Source organism: Rutidosis leptorrhynchoides, chromosome 10, assembly GCF_046630445.1.
Source record: "Rutidosis leptorrhynchoides isolate AG116_Rl617_1_P2 chromosome 10, CSIRO_AGI_Rlap_v1, whole genome shotgun sequence".
In the NCBI taxonomy this organism is placed as follows: domain Eukaryota; kingdom Viridiplantae; phylum Streptophyta; class Magnoliopsida; order Asterales; family Asteraceae; genus Rutidosis; species Rutidosis leptorrhynchoides.
The window spans coordinates 242,954,908-242,975,720 of record NC_092342.1 but is presented as its reverse complement, the minus strand read 5'-3'; the positions used below and the strand labels follow the sequence as shown (position 1 = coordinate 242,975,720).

At 33.5% G+C, this 20,813-nt stretch overlaps 1 protein-coding gene across 1 annotated transcript; it reads right to left on the bottom strand.

The window, feature by feature from the left end:
• Window positions 1–2,698: 2,698 nt before the first annotated feature.
• On the bottom strand, window positions 2,699–3,163 carry LOC139870917 (uncharacterized). Its single transcript, XM_071858679.1, has one exon. It carries the CDS (start codon window positions 3,161–3,163, stop codon window positions 2,699–2,701), a length of 465 nt encoding a protein of 154 aa, XP_071714780.1.
• Between the last annotated feature and the right edge of the window lie 17,650 nt (window positions 3,164–20,813).

Below are 20,813 nucleotides of genomic sequence, written 5' to 3'. Positions count from 1 at the left end.
TCACTTCTTTATTCTTCACACTTTGTACATCAGTGATTTCTATACGGCGGTATAAACAATGGTAGTAACGATATGGTTTACAGTCCCACATGACTATAAAAATTTAGATCCATTAAGGAAATTGGATCTTTATGAAACCATTTGATCTTTTGAAAATTAAATCTAGTTTTTACCCTAGATAAGTTTTCCGGAATAACCCTTTACCGGTGTTTGCAAAATATTTTTGTGGGTTTGGTGGGTTTCAGATTTGAAAATTTTAGCTCAAAACTTGCGGTTTTGTGTCACCCACTTGCTAACCTTGTATTTGGAAAGCAACACGTCCAGTTTAATTGTCCCGTATATTACCTTTCGGTAAACTACCGTCCGGTTGTAAAGGAAAGCGTTGAACAAGCAACTGTTAAGGCAATGTCCCCTGACATGCTTTTAATTATGGTCTATAACGTGTCGGACGCAATTACTATCCTTGGTAGGAGCAATAGTAAAGTTCACCCTTATGATTTTTCGGTATGGCACAAGGTCCTGTCTTTGACCACTATGCAACCACCGTTCTTACGGCTGACACCCGATTTAGTTCAGGTGACCTAATGAATTCCAGGTGAATTCCTAGGATTTTACGTTCAATGGTAATGAACGCATTGAAAATAGGTTTTCAGAAAACAAATCGGTTTATAATTTTGATCAAAATATTTTCTCGTTCAAGCTCGAGTTTAGATATCATTGAATTCCATGAGTTTGTAATTCTCAATCTTTAAATTCAATCTCAAGGATTGAGTGATATCAGTCTTAAAAGCTGATTTTTAATCTTTAAGGAGATTATCCTTTCTGGGGATCTGATTCATTAGTCTTGTCCAGCTAATTTGCATGGTGCCCCCCCATTGTACGAGATAAATCCTTCTCATGGTTAGGATAAATCTGACCACTTGGCGACCCTGTTTAATGCTGAGGTCCGTGGATTTCCTGCTGATTTTAGTGATGACTTTTCTAGATTTTTCGTCAACCTACAGTTGGTCTGGACGACAACTTCATGACCTAAATCAAGAAGCGCGTGTCTTTTTCGGAAGACTTTACTTCCTTTTAATGATGGAATTGATTCATCGTGTAGATCCATCTCTTCTTTTCTTTCATCGGGTAAAACAGTTTAGTTTATCCCAAAGCAAAAGTATTTTCAGTTATTTGTTACAGAAATATGTGACATATGTTTAAGATAACTTGGTAAATTTTCCCACACTTGGCTTTTATTTTCCTTTTTATCGTCCTCTATTCCATTTTAAATGAATTTTAACATTTTGGTTTGTTTCTCAATTTATGTCCTTTCTGAGGTAACAATAATTTCGGTGTTAAAACCTAGTTTTATCGTTCATAAATATGTATAAACATGATTTCGAGTTCATTTAATTGAAAATTTTGAAAAATTTTACGAGAATTGGTCGTTTGCGTCTTCAATTCGTCGAATCTGTCTTTTGTCTTCACCTTTTATTATTTAAACGAATATCACTTGTAAATAGAACAATTACAACTAAAAGCTTGTCTTTCTTGAGGGATAATGCTATGAAATATATGTTCGTTTTTAGCATTATCAATAATCCCACTCACCTGAAAGCACAAGCACTCAGTTGCCTTATATCACTGAGCCTTCACCTTTTCGTTTATCACCTGAGAACAATACTCACAAGTCAGTAAATTGTATCTCAATTACTAACAATATAATATGATATATATGTATATATATATATATATATACACACACACACACACACACATACATATATATGTACACATGTATATATCATCAAGCTATAACAACTAGTAGTTTCATCATACAAGTATCAAATAGCAAGATCCAAGCTTTACTCCTATATCATAACCCTTAAAAAATTATATAACTTATAACAATTTATACTATAACACAAGGGGTCAAATCTATTTCATCTAGTTCTAGTTTCGATTTCATAAGCTAAATATGTACCGACACTTTTAACAAACAAGCCACATGCGACTAGATTCAAACAATTATTTTAGTTTCATATGTAATCTACAAGCAAACCTCATTAACTAATCACTATAAATCACCAATTATAAATTAACTATAAATCACCAATTATAAATTAAGTACATCTTACCTTGTTTTTTGACTATGGTTCACGAGAGCAATTAACACCCCAAAGGCTTATACAATTTTTCAATATTCCATAATTTTAAAGTTACGATCTAAGGGTGCATCTGTGTAGCATATATGTGTATGCTTAATTCTAAAATTGAAACTAATATATAATAAAGAAATAAGAGTAAATTTAGGCGATGGTCCCTGGTTGACTTTTGTGTTAACAACACAACAAATAATATGGACTACAAGCATCCACTTATATCTATAAACATCCACATATATCTATAAAGAGATTAGTCACCATTTGATAATAAACACGGGTATTTTATCTGTTATGTGGAACACAAGGCACCTCATTAGGCAGTCCTAACGAAGTCCAAATCACAAAAACAGATATTTTCTGTGACCATCGTCACAAGCACACTAATTTAGTCACATAATAAATTATCAACTCATAATTTATTATTTCACTCCTTATAATTATTTCCTACAAATTACTCATAATTTAAATATTGTATTTAAATTATAATAAAAATAACACAATATACCTATTTCATCTAGGCCCATAACTAGGATGTCACAAATCTACCCCCCTTAAGAAGATTCCGTCCTCGGAATCTGATCAAGGTTAAACAGATGAGGGTATTTAGAGGTCATCAGCTCCTCGGTCTCCCATTTCAGATTAGTGCCTAAACTATGCTTCCATTCCACACGCACCATGGGAATCTGCTTTTTACGTAACTTAGTCACTTTTCTGTCGACGATCCTCACTGGTTCTTCTACCAATTTCTTACTTGAATCTACTTTCAGATCTTGGAGCGGAAGAATTTGATTTTCATCGTCCACTTTACACTTACGAATATAGCAGATGTTGAACGTGTCATGAATACCAGCTAACTCTTGAGGAAGATCTAACACTACGGTTTGATCGTTTAGTACTTGACGAATTCTAAAAGGACCAATGTATCTCGGAGCTAGTTTTCTTCGTTTACCGAATCGAATTACACCATTCCACGGTGACACTTTTAAATACACACGTTCACCCATAGTAAACGTCATTGGTCATCGACGAGGATCTGCATACATCTTTTGTCGATCTCTAGCAGTTTTCAGCTTTTCACGTGCGATAGCCACTTTTTCTGCAGTCTGCTGCACAATTTCTGGACCCGCAAACTGTTTCTCACTTGCCTCCAACCAACACGATGGAGTTTGACACTTTCTACCATACAACATTTCATACGGCGGCATGCCAATACTTGAATGATAGGAATTGTTGTAAGCAAATTCGATCAATGGTAGATGATAATCCCACGATCCACCATACTCTAAAACACAAGCCCTTAACATATCCTCTAAAGTCTGAATAGTTCGTTCACTTTGACCGTCAGTCTGAGGATGATAAGCTGTACTTAGGTTGACACGAGTACCTAAATTTTCTTGTAGAATGTTCCAGAAACTAGACACAAATCGGGAATCTCTATCTAACACAATAGACAACGGTATCCCATGTCGCGATACTATTTCATTCAGATACAACTGAGCCAATTTCTTCAACGAAGCTGTTTCACTAGTAGCTAGAAAATGCGCACTTTTGGTTAAATGATCCACTATTACCCAAATCATATCATTTCCTTTCTGGGTTCTGGGTAGTTTTGTCACAAAATCCATGGTGATATGTTCCCATTTCCACTCTGGAATCTCTAATTGACGCAAAGACCCATACGGTTTCTGGTGTTCTGCTTTCACTTGGGCACAAATATGACACTTTTCCACGTATTGCGCGATGTCTGCCTTCATAGTTGGCCACCAATATAACAATTTCAGATCATGGTACATTTTTGTAATACCGGGATGCACCGATAATCTCGATTTATGTGCTTCATTTAAGATTAAATCCCTCAATCCTCCAAGTAACGGCACCCAAACTCGTTCACGATAAGTTTTTAATCCTCGAGAATCATTCATCAATTCTACTCTTCTTTTCACCATTAACTCAGATTTCAAATGTTCATCTTGTAATGCTTCAAGTTGAGCTATCTTTAATCGATCCACTAAATCAGACACAATCTCAATTCGCATAAGTTTTACACTGTCAGCGGATTTCTTACGACTTAACGCATCTGTCACGATGTTTGCCTTGCCAGGATGATATCTTATTTCACAATCGTAATCCTTAATTAGTTCTTGCCATCGTCTCTGACGCATATTCATCTCTTTCTGCGAAAAGATATACTATAAACTTTTATGATCGGTGCGGATAACACAATGTGTACCATAAAGATAATGCCTCCACAACTTTAACGCAAACACTACTGCAGCCATTTCTAGGTCATGTGCTGGATAATTCTTTTCACTTGGTTTTAACTGTCGAGACGCATATGCAATTACAAGATCTCTTTGCATTAATACATAGCCCAAACCGGATAATGACGCGTCGCAATACACAACGAAGTCGTCGGATCCCTCGGGTAAGGCTAACACTGGCGCTTGACACAACAAACTTTTCAAAGTCTGAAACGCAGTTTCTTGTTCATTACCCCACTGAAAACACACACCCTTCCTAGTTAATTTTGTCAAAGAACTTGCAATCTTTGAAAAATCTTTAATAAACCGTCGGTAGTAACCGGCTAATCCTAGAAAACTCTTGATTTCTGTCAGATTCTTTGGTGACTTCCAATTCATCACAGCTTCAATTTTATACGGATCCACTTTTATACCTTCTCCACAGATAATATGTCCCAAAAATTGAACTTCACGTAACCAGAACTCACACTTAGAAAACTTTGCATATAGTTGTTCATGTTTCAAGAGTTCCAACACTTGTCTTAAATGCTCAGCATGCTCGGATTCAGTTTTGGAGTACACTAAGATGTCATCAATGAACACGACAACAAACTTATCCAAAAACGGTTTACACACTCTATTCATGAGATCCATGAAAATTGCTGGAGCGTTAGTTAACCCAAACGGCATCACTAAGAACTCATAATGACCATAACGAGTACGAAATGCAGTCTTAGGAATGTCAGATTCAGCAACACGATCCTGGTGATATCCCGAATGTAAATCTATTTTTGAAAAGAACGAAGCTCCTTGAAGCTGATCAAATAAGTCATCTATTCTAGGAAGCGGATACTTATTCTTCACTGTTCTTTTATTTAGTTCACGATAATCTATACACATTCGGAGCGTACCATCTTTCTTTTTCACAAATAATACTGGTGCGCCCCACGGCGAAAAACTCAGACGAATAAACCCGCGATCCAACAATTCTTGAATTTGAGACATCATTTCACGAATTTTCGAAGGAGCTAATCTATACGGAGCTTTAGCAACCGGCGTAGCCCCTGGCACTAACTCGATCTTATATTCAACTTCCCTGATCGGCGGTAAGCCTGGCAATTCATCTGGGAACACTTCTGGATACTCAGACACCACCGGAATATCAGACACTACTTTCTTTTCCTTCTTTACATCGATCACATAGGCTAAGAAAGAATCACACCCCTTGGCCAAAGATTTTCGAGCTTTCATCATTGACAATAATGGACAACCGAACCCACCACGATCACCACAAGCCACTACCCATTTTCCACCATCCACCGGAAAAGAAATAACTTTCCTATCACACTTAATATTGGCCTTATGGTCACTAAGCCAATTCATGCCTAAAACTACATCAAAGCTTGGTATAGGCATCACTAAACAAGTCACAGGGAAAAGACTACCCTCTATGTCAATAGTAATTCCAGACATTAACTTTGTGACTGGAACTGTCCTACCGTCACCCACTTCGACACTTAAGGGTTCATTTATTACATTAACAGGCACATTTAACTTAGCACAAAATGTAGTTGACACAAACGAGCAATTTGCTCCACAGTCAAATAGTACACGAGCCGGCAAAGAATTTACTAAGAACATACCGATGATTGCATCGTCAGTAGCAGTGACAATGTCTACTGACATCTGAAAGGCTCTAGCTTCAGGTTGTGGAGGATTCTTGCGCTTCTGCCCCACAAAGGAAGCAGATGATCCCCCAGCTGACACAGCACGTACCCCTGACCCGGACCCCACCCCGGAATAACTCTTTCTTGCAGCTGGACACTCTGTAGATCTGTGACCCTCTTTATGACAGTTCCAACACACATTATTCTTAAATGAACAATCCTGAGGCTCATGTCCCACTATCCCACAACGCAAACACCGTTTTGTTAACGTTGAACACTGCCCACTATGTGAAGATTTACACATTCTTCACCATGTCTTCTGACCACTTGACACTGATCTACCCTAGCTAGATTGCCCTTTTGGCTTAAATCGACTTGATTTCTTTGATTGCTGGCTAGACTGACTTGCCGCTGGTTTCACTTGCGAAACACTTTCAGTTTTCACACTTCTGGCTGCCTTAATATCACTTTCAGTTATCTTTGCCAACATATGTGCTTGTGACAAAGTCGTAGCAAGTCTTGCAACCATGCGATACTCAGGTCGCAAAATTTCTACAAACCGTTGCACTCTGGACTATTCGTCAGGTATCCACTGATGCACGAACCTTAACTTGTCCATAAACTGCTCAAACGCTTCATCGACTGTCATTTCTTCAGTCATCGTCATTTGCATGAACTCTTGCTTCAATTGATTGATATCAAATGCGGTGCAGTACTACTCCTGGACCTTTGCAGAAAATTGTTCCCACGTGACCTGATTGAGTTGCTCTTTGGACACCGGAGCAGTAATTGTATCCCACCAAACCATAGCTCGATTCTTTAACAGTCAGCTGGCATAAGTTACCCGCAATTCTGGTTCACATTGACAAGCTTTCAGTGCCCGTTCAACTTCCCTTAGCCAATTCATTATCACAATCGGATCGCGATGACCTGAATACTCAGAGGGCTTGCAGTCCATAAACTGTTTGAACGTACACTTTTTCTTCTCCTTCACCACTTGCTGAAACATAGGAGTTTGAAATGGATTCGTTGTCGCATACTGATATTGAAGAGGGTACTGGTATTGTTGAGAAGATTGATATGGCACTTGAGGTATAATTTGAGGTTGAGACTGGAATGGTTGAGAAGCACTACCCGATGGGCCAGATGTATACTGAGTACCAGTAAACCCTGGAGGTATTGGTGGATCACTTGCTTCAGACACCACAGTTGAATGTCTGATTTGAGCCTCTAGTTCCTTCACTTTTTCTCGAGTTTCCTGTAGCTGGCTTTCTAACTGTAAAACATACTCATCTGGATCACGTTCCGGACTATGCTCCATTGACGGCGCTCTAAATATTCCGGGTCCAGGAGTCACAGGGGCATCGTTATTTCTGGTCTGGTCAGCCATACCTGTCTGCAAACACATCATCTCACAAAAGCTTAGTTGATAACCTGTTAGCACCTATCACTAAGAACAATCACCTAGGCACATATCTCTACATTCACTTATTCCCCACTCGGATGTTTAACACGACACATTCATAAGTTTGGGAGTAAGTCACGTACACAGTGCACATACTGCCAAACCTATGCTCTGATACCAAGTTGTAACACCGTACTTTTTACATAGGTTTTTTTTTTAAAGACACTCACAGCGGAAGATTTCATAATTTACACATCGTATATTAATTACATAATTATATGATTACACGATTCACTAGTGTTACGTTATTAATACAAACCGTTTCAAATATATATTATTTATTACAAAACATCAGAGTGACACTGTGTCAAACATCTTCCCTTATCCTGCAAAACCCACCAAAAGCTGCTAATCTATACCTGCAGGGCAAAACACTGTGGGGGAATTAGCATAACGCTAAGTGAATGACAATATCTAGATGGACATCACTACAAGCATCAAGCACAGCTTAAAGGCACTGGTCACTAATCACTTAAAGCCATAAACAAGAGGACCGGCAACCCGTAGCTGATCAAGCTGGAATATACCGATAGCCCCATTACTGAATCACTGGTATAGTCTTTCAGACGTGACGCACTCGTCATTCACACTATATCACTAATCATTAATGCTTGGACCCAATACTATTACTCGACACCAAGGTACATAGCATTGACCTCTTACGTCACACAAAACACCTCGACGCACGTCGCACAAAACACCTCAACGTTCACTGGGTGCGCACATAATCACATATAGTCACTGCACTGGTCACATACTCATTACACAGTCTAATTAAGCATGACACGGATCACTATACTTGTCACTGTATAATCACATCCATAAAGATAATCCCACTCACCTGAAAGCACAAGCACTCAGTTGCCTTATATCACTGAGCCTTCACCTTTTCGTTTATCACTTGAGAACAATACTCACAAGTCAGTAAATTGTATCTCAATTACTAACAATATAATATTATATATATATATATATATATATATATATATATATATATATATATATATATATATATATATATATACACACACACATACATATATATGTACACATGTATATATCATCAAGCTATAACAACTAGTAGTTTCATCATACAAGTATCAAATAGCAAGATCCAAGCTTTACTCCTATATCATAAACCTTAAAAACTTATACAACTTATAACAATTTATACTATAGCACAAGGGGTCAAATCTATTTCATCTAGTTCCAGTTTCGATTTCATAAGCTAAATATGTACCGACACTTTTAACAAACAAGCCACATGCGACTAGATTCAAACAATTATTCATTAACTAATCACTATAAATCACCAATTATAAATTAACTATAAATCACCAATTATAAATTAAGTACATCTTACCTTGTTTTTTGACTATGGTTCACGAGAGCAATTAACACCCCAAAGGCTTATACAATTTTTCAATATTCCATAATTTTAAAGTTACGATCTAAGGGTGCATCTGTGTAGCATATATGTGTATGCTTAATTCTAAAATTGAAACTAATATATAATAAAGAAATAAGAGTAAATTTAGGCTATGGTCCCTGGTTGACTTTTGTGTTAACAACACAACAAATTATATGGACTACAAGCATCCACGTATATCTATAAACATCCACATATATCTATAAAGAGATTAGTCACCATTTGATAACAAACACGGGTATTTTATCTGTTATGTGGAACACAAGGCACCTCATTAGGCAGTCCTAACGAAGTCCAAATCACAAAAACAGATATTTTCTGTGACCATCGTCACAAGCACATTAATTTAGTCACATAATAAATTATCAACTCATAATTTATTATTTCACTCCTTATAATTATTTCCTACAAATTACTCATAATTTAAATATCATATTTAAATTATAATAAAAATAACACAATATACCTATTTCATCTAGGCCCATAACTAGGATGTCACAGTCAATTTCTTACCGAACACGTCTATTATTGCTTTAGCCGTGTTTAAGAATGGTCTTCCTAATATGAGAGGAACTCGAGAATCTTCTTCCATGTCCAGAATAACAAAATCTATTGGAAATACTAAAGTACCAACTTTAACTAGCATGTTCTCCATTATCCCTCTAGGATATTTTACTGATCTATCTGCTAGTTGTATGCTTATTCGTGTTGTTTCAATTCTCCAAGGTCTAGTTTAGGTATAGTGAATACGGCATTAGATTTATACTAGCAACTAAGTCTGCCAATGCTTCTATTGAACTAAGACTACCCAGAAAACATGGAATCGTGAAACTTCCTGGATCTGATAATTTTTCTGGTATCTTATTCAACAGCACTGCAGAACAATTAGCATTCATAGTAACAGCCGATAGTTCTTCCATTTTCTTTCTATTTGTAATTAGATCTTTCAGAAATTTAGCATATCTAGGCATTCCTGAAATCACATCAATGAAAGGAAGATTGACATTTATTTGTTTAAACATATCCCAGAATTTGGATTTGTCAGCTTCAAGTCTCTCTTTTCTCATTTTACTCGGGTAAGGAAGTGGTGGTTGGTATGGTTTAACATAAAGTTTTGCCTTAACTGTGTTATCTTCGTTAACCTTTTCAACTACCGGTTCTTTTTCCTTATCTTGCTCAGATTGTGGTTCTTGTGGAGTAGGAATAGAGTCATCAGAAATTATAGGTATTTCAGGTGGTTTAAGTGTAATACCACTTCTCGTGGTAATGGCTTTAGCTGTTTCATTCTAGGAGTTAGCATTTGTATCGCTAGGTAGACTTCCCGGTTTTCTTTCACATATTAACCTTGCTAGGTTACTTACTTCTTGTTCCAAATTTTGAATAGAAGCTTGTTGATTTCTAAATGCTTGAGCATTTTGTTCATTCGTTTGTTTCTGAGATGTGAAAAACTGCGTTTGAGATTCAACTAGCTTCGACATCATGTCTTCTAAATTTGGCTTTTTATCATCGATTTGTGGTGGTTTATTTTGAAAAATAGGTCTTTGCTGGTTGTAGGTATTATTAGGTACTTGTTGGTTGCTAGGACCTTGTTGGTTGTTGTATGGAACATTTCGGTTATAATTCTGGTTTTGATTGTAGATTGGTCTTGGCGGTTGATAATTATTCTGATAATTATTTTCAGGCCTTTGGTTCATGTATGAAACATTCTCTCTTTGTTCCATTGTTTGTTCAATACTGAGACAATCTTTTGTTAAATATGGTCCTCCACACTGCTCACAACTAATTCTTATTGAGTGAATATCTTTAGTCATCTTTTCCATTCGTCTTTCGACAGCATCTATCTTTGCAGAAATGGAATCGAAGTCATGGCTAGAATATGCTCTAGCCGCTTTAGATGATCTAACGATATTTTTTTCTTGGTGCCACTCATGTTAGTGGGAAGCAGTGTTATCAATAATTTTGTAAGCGTCAGTTGCGGTTTTCTTCATAATGGAACCATCAGCTGCTATATCGATGTCTTTTCTTGTAGTGATGTCGCATCCTTGGTAGAATATTTGTACTATTTGACAAGTGTCTAAACCATGTTGCGGACATCCTCTCAATAACTTCCCAAATCTTGTCCACGCCTCATATAGAGTTTCATTTGCCTTTGTGTGAACATAACAATTTCTCCTTGAAGTCTCACGGCTTTAGATGCCGGAAAGAATTGTTTAAGAAAATTTTCAACTAAAACATCCCATGTATCAATCGCCCCTTCAGGTAACGATTCTAACCAATCTTTGGCTTCTCCCTTTAAAGTCCAGGGAAATAACATGAGATATATCTGTTCATCCTCAACTTCTCTGATTTTGAATAGAGTACATATCCTATTAAAGGTACGAAGATGTTCATTTAGATCTTCCTTCGGCGCACCACTAAATTGGCATTGATTAGTTACCATGTGTAGGATTTGTCCTTTAATTTCATAATCTGGCGCATCAATGTCTGGTTGAGTAATTGCATGACCTTGGCCGGTGCGTTTAGCTCGCATTCGGCCTTCCATACTTAGAGGTTCCAGATTTTCCATGATTGAATTTGTTGAATTTGAATCACTAGAGGATTCTGATTTAATGGGTTGTTCCTCGACAATCTCTGTTTGAATGATTGGTGTTTCCGGAGGAAAGATTAGTGGTTCAGGATCTCTGAATTGTCCCTGAATATCCTCCGGATTCTCAATTGTGAGGTCGGGTTCAAAAAATGGATTATCAGAAATTTGAATTGGAGTACTTGGTCGACTAGATGACGATTCTAAAGAAAAATCAACAGCGACAATATTGGCTAGATGTCTTGATCGAGTTACAGGTAGTGAACGTATAAAAGGTGGTGAACGTTTTGCTCGGTGCATTCACCGAATATCCTATTAGTTATAAAAGATAAAAATTATATAAGTTATTAAATTAATAGACTTTTCTGCTTTTGCCCATGTTTCGAATAGCCAAAAGATGTAGCAGGGAGTCAGAACCCTTTAAATCGGAAGCTCACAACTCAGCCACTGACAAATCCAACTATTACTACGAAGCAGAAAATTTGGATGTCTATCAATTTAACCATTTAAAATAATTCTTCGTCGAAGTTTAAAGAAATTTTAGAGAAGAAATAGAAAAAATTCTAAGTCCTAAAAACTAGAGCGGCGAGAAATAAGAAAGAAAAAGAGCGCGTCGAAAAACGTCGAAAAATAAAAGGTCGAAAAATAATAAAAAGAACGTAGCGCGTCGAAACTTAAAAATATACAAACTAAGAATTAAAAGTTGCGTCTAAAGATATTAAAGCTTAAAAGAAATTCTATATCCAAGATGGCAATATCTTAAAAAGATACTAAAATATATAAAACGGCGTCGCAAAATTCTAAAGTACCTAAATCTTAGTCTAAAGAAAAAGCACTCAAGGAATTTTACGGTAAAGCCTAAAAATCTAGAAATAAAAATAACTATGGCAAAAACTATGACTTAAAACTAAATAAGAACGAAAAATAATAAAATTACGCTTAACCGAATAAAAAGATACAAAATATAAAAAATAAACTTAAAGTTGTAAAAAGTACAATTTTTATAAAAATATTATTTTTATATTATTTATTTTATAAAACTATTAATTTTTATATATTAATACAACTAATTAAACTAAATAATACAAATTTATTAAAACTAAAATTAATTAATTTAAAACTAAACCCTAATTAGGGTTTTAATTAATAATAATAATAATTACTCCGTAATTAATGCTGTTGGAAGTCAAACCTGGCGTGTCAGAACCAGTCATGCGATCGCATGAGATTGGAGTTAAAACTCCATGCGGTCGCATGGATTAAGTTTCCAGGCCAGATTATGGGCTGCTACAGTGTAGTGGCCCGTATACTTTTATATTTTTTTTTCTGTTTTTAGATTATATAAAATATATATATAACTTAAATAAAAATTTAAATTTAAAAACTAAAATAAAAATACTTTTTAACTTTATATATATTTAACACTCTTAAAAAAAAATATATAGATTTTTTATATTTTCTTTTTATATTTTTGTATATATTTTTTTTTATTTTTAAAAACGTATATTTTTACAAAATAAAAACTTAATAAAACTTTAATAAATTTTTTTTTATATATAGCGTTGCGCTTTCGGCGTTTAACTTGTCCCCGGCAGCGGCGCCAAAAATACTTAATGTTATGCGAGGGGTATATGAAATAGTATTAATTTTTACAAGGAAATACTATTAAATACGATACAATTTTACACAAGATATTTATTTATTTATAGAGTGGATATACCTAAACCTTGCTACAACACTTATATGCAGTGTACCTAATCATACAGTAGTGTAGTTTTTAGTAAGTCCGGTTCGTTCCACAGGGATCTTTAGTCAAGTTTAACGCTATAGTTTTAAAACTATATTTGTAAATATATAAATATATATAAGTAGTATTATTATTATAAAAGGGGGTTTTTACCGTTTAATGACCAGTTTGTCGATTTTAAAACTTTAGTCGCAGTTAAAACCTGATGTAAAATATTAAAAATAAATATAACTTAATTTTAAGCGTAAAGTAAATAACGATAATGAAATTGCGATAAATAAAAGTGCGATAAAATAAAATTGCGATAATTAAAAAGTACGATAATTAAAAGTGCAATTAAATAAAATGATAGTAAATAAAATGCGATAATTAAAAGTGCAATTAAATATGAAATAAAGGAATTATGCTTATTTAAACTTCCGTAATCATGATGTTTGACGTGTTGATTTTTAGTTTATTACCATGGGTTAATTGTCCTTTGTCCTGGATTATTCAATATGTCCGTCTGGTTTTTGTCCATAACAGTCCATCAATCATAAATATAAAGTGCGAGTGTCCTCGCCAAATTATCCTTATATCCGAAGTCAAATATTCCAACTAATTGGGGACTTAAACTATAATTACACCAAGTGTCCTTGTATAAAATTCACCCCTGTTTTAATAAGTCCATAGACTATTAATCCATTCCCGTATCTGATTAAATGAACGATTATTAGTACTTATAAATATCCCGCCCATCGTGTCCGATCGAGTGTATACGGTTATTTATAGGTACGTCCAATTGTAAATCTTTATATTAAATTAACAAACTATCATTTAATTAAACAAATATAAAGCCCATTAATAGCCCATAGTCTAATTTTCACAACTGTCATTCTTTTGTCCAAACTCCAAATTATGGTACAAAGCCCAATTACCCAATCTTTAATATTTTAGCCCAACATCATGATTACTTCGGCTTAAATAAGCATAATAATAACTTAGCTACGAGATATTAATTTAAAAAGGTTGAACATAACTTACAATGATTAATAATAGCGTAGTGTTACACGGACAGAATTTCGACTTACACCCTTACAACATTCACTAACATACCCTTATTATTAAAATTAAAATTAAAATTAAAATTATAATATATATATATATATATATATATATATATATATATATATATATATATATATATATATATATATATATATATATATATATATATATATATATATATATATATATTACGAGTGAGATAGAGAGATAGATGGTATATTGATTCAGTCGACCAGAGCCTGCTTTTATAGGAATGTGGCCATGTACAGTAGCCCATGCGATCGCATGGGCTTGAGGTTATAATGTCATGCGATCGCATGGCTGGGAATTCCAGCTCATGTATTGTTGTTTGCTTCTTGCCGACGGTTTTAAATAATAATATAATATATAAATAATTTTAAGAATTAATTATATATTATATTGTATTCATGTGCATAGTTGACTTGTAATTTTTAGTCCGTTGCGTCGAGCGTTGAGAGTTGACTCTGGTCCCGGTTCCGGATTTTCGAACGTCCTTGCGTACAATTTAATATCTTGTATTTTGCGTTTTGCATTTTGCGTCTTGTACTCTTGTAATTTTGAGACGTTTCCCATCACTAATTTGAACCACTTTGATTGTACTTTGTACTTTTGAGCATTTTGGTTGTTTGCATCTTCAATTCGTCGAATCAGTCTTTTGTCTTCACCTTTTATTATTTAAACGAATATCACTTGTAAATAGAACAATTGCAACTAAAAGCTTGTCTTTCTTGAGGGATAATGCTATGAAATATATGTTCGTTTTTAGCATTATCAAACCACTCAATCTAGCTAACAGAGTGTAAATTTTTTGAAGTTTTCTTTTAATAAATGAGAGTGCAACTAGTTCAATTTTTTAAGCTTATTTTTAGGAAGAAGAAAGATTTGGATGAAGATAACTATTGATACTGATCATACATATGGCCCACCCATTTACTCTTTTATAACTTATTTCTTTATTCATCCCTTTTACTATTATAGACTTTACAATATAGGCCTTCAACTTGTACCATTGTTCATGAGAAGTTAAATATAGAAGCTAACTACACAATAAACATAGTACATGTACTTCTTGTATATTGGTTGGATACAAAACAAATAATGTAAAGAAGCTAACTACATAATTAATTTTCATTAAGCACATTTTATTTTAAAAAAGACTAAAACTTTTATTATCATGAAAATTCATCACAAATATAAAAAAACGCGATACATGCAAGGAAATCATAAAAAAAGCATAACGAACCACATAGACAACTACGAGTTTTTACTTTTCATCAATAAACATATACAAGTTTTTACTTTTCATTACTAAAAGTATAATTAAATTCGAATATTAAATTAAACAAGAAAGTTTTGTAATTGTTTTTTTTCAATATTGTGTTTTACTTCAAGTTATATTTTGAATAAAAAAAGGTTGTACAACTCATTTTTTCCCATTAATCCATACAAAGGTGATCGATGTAAAAAAAAGTACGGTGTGACATTAAAATACATAAATAGCATTTAATATTTAGTAGAAGTTTAACACGGGCTCTTTTTCCATTTAGCCTTTTAATTTTCGATCACAAACTTTATCGACAAGTTGCAAAATTTGTCACTAAAAAATTTGTGTGCTACCAGTGACAAAATGTTCTGGATCCGTCACTGATCAAATCTATACATGCTCCTTGTTTGTATTATGATATATGATATATGAATATATTATACTTTCTCTGTTCCAGATAAAAAACTTAAAGTACTTTTTATTTATTTTTCTGTTTTACTTCTTACATTTTACTTATTTTTTTTGCCTTAAACACGTACTTTATCAAAAATGAACTTTTATTCTTATCTATTTACACTTTATGAAAGTGGAAAATTCATTTGATACATTCAAAATAGAATATTAGACAACAGAATTGAGAACGATAAAGTATTATATTATGTTGATAAACAAATCAAGAGCACCCAATAAAATAAAATAAATAAAAAATAATACAAATAATTATACCTTATGTCATTACGTAATACTACTTCCTCTTCCTTCTCTACATCTCTGAAATCAATACCTTGCACCAGGGATCAGCCCTTAGTCCTTTCCTTTTCGCTTTGATCCTCGACGAGCTGTCTCAAGGAATACAAGAGAACATCTCTTGGTGTCTGATTTTTGCCGATGATATCGTGCTTGTATCGGAATCAAAGGATGAGCTTAATAGAATACTAGAACGATGGAGGGAGGCCTTAGAACAAAATGGGCTACGGATCAGTAGACAAAAGACGGAATATCTTAGGTGCGAATTCATTAGGACTGGGGATGAACTAAATGTTGGAGGGAATATCAGCATTGGGGACCAGATCTTACATCCACAAGATTCGTTTAGATATCTAGGTTCGGTCCTCCACAAATCGGGGAGGATAGAAGAGGACGTGACTCATCGTATTAAGGTAGGATGGTTGAAGTGGAGAGCAACGAAAGGGGTCTTGTGCGACAAGAAGATACCGCTCAAATTGAAAGGGAAATTCTTCAAGGTGGCAATTAGACCTGCCATGTTGTACGGATCAGAATGTTGGCCAATGACGAAGGCCCAAGAGAGAAGAATGGAAGTGGCAGAAATGAGGATGCTTAGGTGGACGTGTGGTAAAACCATGCTAGATATGATCCCAAATGGTGTGTTTAGGCAAAACCTTGGAGTCAGTAGCATCATCGACAAGCTAAGAGAAGAACGACTTTTGGGCATGTGATGAGGCTACCGCGTATTGCCCCGGTTAGGAGAGTCGAGGCACTCACGGTCGATGGCGTAAGGAGAAGGGGTAGACCTACTCGTAGGTGGATGGATATACTAAGGCTAGACATGAGGGAGCTTTCGTTGACTGAGGACATGACTTCTGATAGGGGTGCGTGGAGGGCTAGAATAAGAATAGTCGAGTAGGGTTACTTTCTATTTATTATTATTATTATTATTATTATTATTATTATTATTATTATTATTATTATTATTATTATTATTATTATTATTATTATTATTCTTATTATTATTATTATTATTAATTATTATTATTATTATTATTATTATTATTATTATTATTATTATTATTAATATTACTATTATTATTACTACTACTATTATTATTGTTATTATTGTTATTATTATTATTATTATTTCTATATTATTTTCATTATTATTATTATTAGTATTATTATTATTAGTATTACTATTAGTATTACTATTAGTATTATTATCATTATTACTACTACTACGACTATTCTCTTAGCAGTAGTATTACTGTACTTTTACTAATACTTTTATTACAATTAGTATTATTATTCTTCTTATTATTATTAGTATTAGTATTATTAATTATTAATATTATTAGTATTATTAATATTAATACTATTAACTATTATTTACTACTACTAGAATTAGTATTATTATTATAATTAGTACTAGTACTATTATTATTATCATTATCATTATTTTTTTACAACTACTATTACTAGTAGACAAGTAGGTTTTGTATTTGGTGTATTGATAAGGCTAAAAAGGAACATATATTTCATAGCAATATCCCTCCTAAATAATAGGTTTTCATATGTAATTGTATTATATTTTCATTGTAATTGTTTAAATAAATAAGTGCGAAGCCAAAAGGCGAAAACGAAGATTTGAAGACACAAACGTCCAAAAAGCTCAAATGTTCAAGATACAATTCAAAAGGTTCAATTTATTGATGAAAAACGTCTAAAAATGACAAGAGTACAAGTTACAAAACGCAAAGTACAAGATATTAAATTGTACGCAAGGACGTTCGAAAATCCGAAACCGGGACATGAGTCAACTATCAACGCCCGACGTAATGGACCAAAAATTATGAGTCAACTATGCATAAGAATAAAATATAATATATAAATAATTATATAAATTATTTATATATTATAAATATATATATAATCATGTCGACAAGCTATGAGACAAAGGATCCTGAGCTGGATTTTCAAACTCCACGACTTGCGGAGTTTGAAGGCCAAAAACTCCACGACTCGCGGAGCTGTCAGAAATCAAAACGCCTATAAAAGGCCATGCATTATGCCGAGTTTATATATAATAAATAATAATAATAATACTCTGTAATAAATAAATAAATAAATAAATATATAATATATATAGTATAGGGTAGTTTTATATTAGATTAGTTCGGGTTATGTAAAAGTTATTTTTACGGGTTTTTGAAGTCGAAATTCTGTCCGTGTAACACTACGCGATAAATACTCAATGTAAGTTATGTTCTCCTTTTTAAATTAATGTCTCGTACTTAAGTTATTATTATGCTTATTTGAGCCGAAGTAATCATGATGTTGAGCTAAATATTAAAGACGGGGTAATTGGGCTTTGTACCATAATTGGGGTTTGGACAAAAGAACGACACTTGTGGAAATTAGACTATGGGCTATTAATGGGCTTTATATTTGTTTAACTAAATGATAGTTTGTTAATTTTAATATAAAGATTTACAATTGGACGTACCTATAAATAACCACATACACTCGATCGGACACGATGGGCGGGATATTTAGATGTACGAATAATCGTTCATTTAACCGGATACGGGAATGGATTAATAGTCTATGGAATTATTAAAACAGGGGTGAAATTATGTACAAGGACACTTGGCATAATTGATAACAAAGTATTAAAACCTTGGGTTACACGCAGTCGATAACCTGGTGTAATTATTAAACAAAGTATTAAAACCTTGTTACAGTTTAAGTCCCCAATTAGTTGGAATATTTGACTTCGGGTATAAGGATAATTTGACGAGGACACTCGCACTTTAAATTTATGACCGATGGACTGTTATGGACAAAAACCAGACGGACATATTAAATAATCTAGGACAAAGGACAATTAACCCATGGGCATAAAACTAAAATCAACACGTCAAACATCATGATTACGGAAGTTTAAATAAGCATAATATATTTTATTTCATTTTTCCTCGTACTTTTATTTATTGTCATTTTAATTATTGTTATTTATTTTATATTGTTAGTTAAATATCGTCATTTACTTTACGCTTCGCTTAAAATATAAAATTGACAAACCGGTCATTAAACGGTAAAACCCCCTTTTATATATTATTAATATAATATATTTTGTACGAATATAATTGTTTAAAATATAGTGTGAAATAAGCCAGCTCCCTGTGGAACGAACCGGACTTACTAAAAACTATACTACTCTATGATTAGGTACACTGCCTATAGTGTTGTAGCAAGGTTTAGGTATATCCCATTTGTAAATAAATAATTAAAACTTGTGTAATTTGTAACGTATTTCGTAGTAAAATATAGTACTATCACGTACCCCCACGCTACGACATCAAGTTTTTGGCGCCGCTGCCGGGGACGTCGGCAAAACTCTATATTTTTAATTTATTTTTGTATAAATATATTGATATATATTTTTAGAAAAACAATATATAAAAAAAACACGTTTTTTCAAACTCCACGACTCGCGGAGTTTGCAGGCTTAAAACTCCACGACTCGCGGAGCCGCCCTGACGCGCTGACAGAAACCCTATTTTCGCTTTAATTACGGAGTAATATTATTTATTATTATTTTTAAACCCTAATTACTTTATTAGTTTAATATAATTAGTTTTAATTTTTAATTAAATTGTATTTTAATTATAATTAGTTTTATTATATATAAAAATTAATACTTTTATAAAATAAATATAAAAATAATATTTTTTATAAAATTAGTAATTTTATCATTTTTGTATCTTTTTAATTATTTAATCGTAATATTTGTATTTTTATCGTTCATATCTAGTTTTAAGCTTAGTATTTTTCCGTAGCTTATTTTTATTTCTAGATTTTTAAACTTTGCCGTAAAATCCCTTAAGTGCTTATTCCTTGGACTAAGATTTAGGTGCTTTAGAATTGTGTGACGCCGTTTTTCGCGCTATCTTTCTTACTTTTATTTTTCGACGTTTTTCGACGCGCACTCTTTTTCTTTCTTATTTCTCGACACGCTAGTTTTTAGGACTTAGAAAATTTCTCTATTTCTTATCTAATATCTCAAACGGAAAGAAAAATTATTTAAGTGGTTAAATTAATGGACGTTGACAATTTTCTGCTTCGTAGTAATAGTTGGATTTGTTAGTGGCTGAGTTGTGAGCTTCCGATTTAAAGGGTTCTGGCTCCCTGCTGCATCTTTTGGCTATTCGAAACGTGGACAAAAGCAGAAAAGTCTATTAATTGGACAATTTATATAAGTTTTTCTATTTTTATAACTAATAGGATAATTAGTAAATGCACCACATTGTAGCTAAAATTTGGCCATCGCAATAAAATGGAGAATTTGAAAACAAGGGTATGGAAACTCTTTTTGATATCCAAAATCAATTAAATCAATACTCTCAAACGGGTGTTGATGACAATTCGTTTGGTCAATCTTGGATCACGAATGACGAAACAATAACT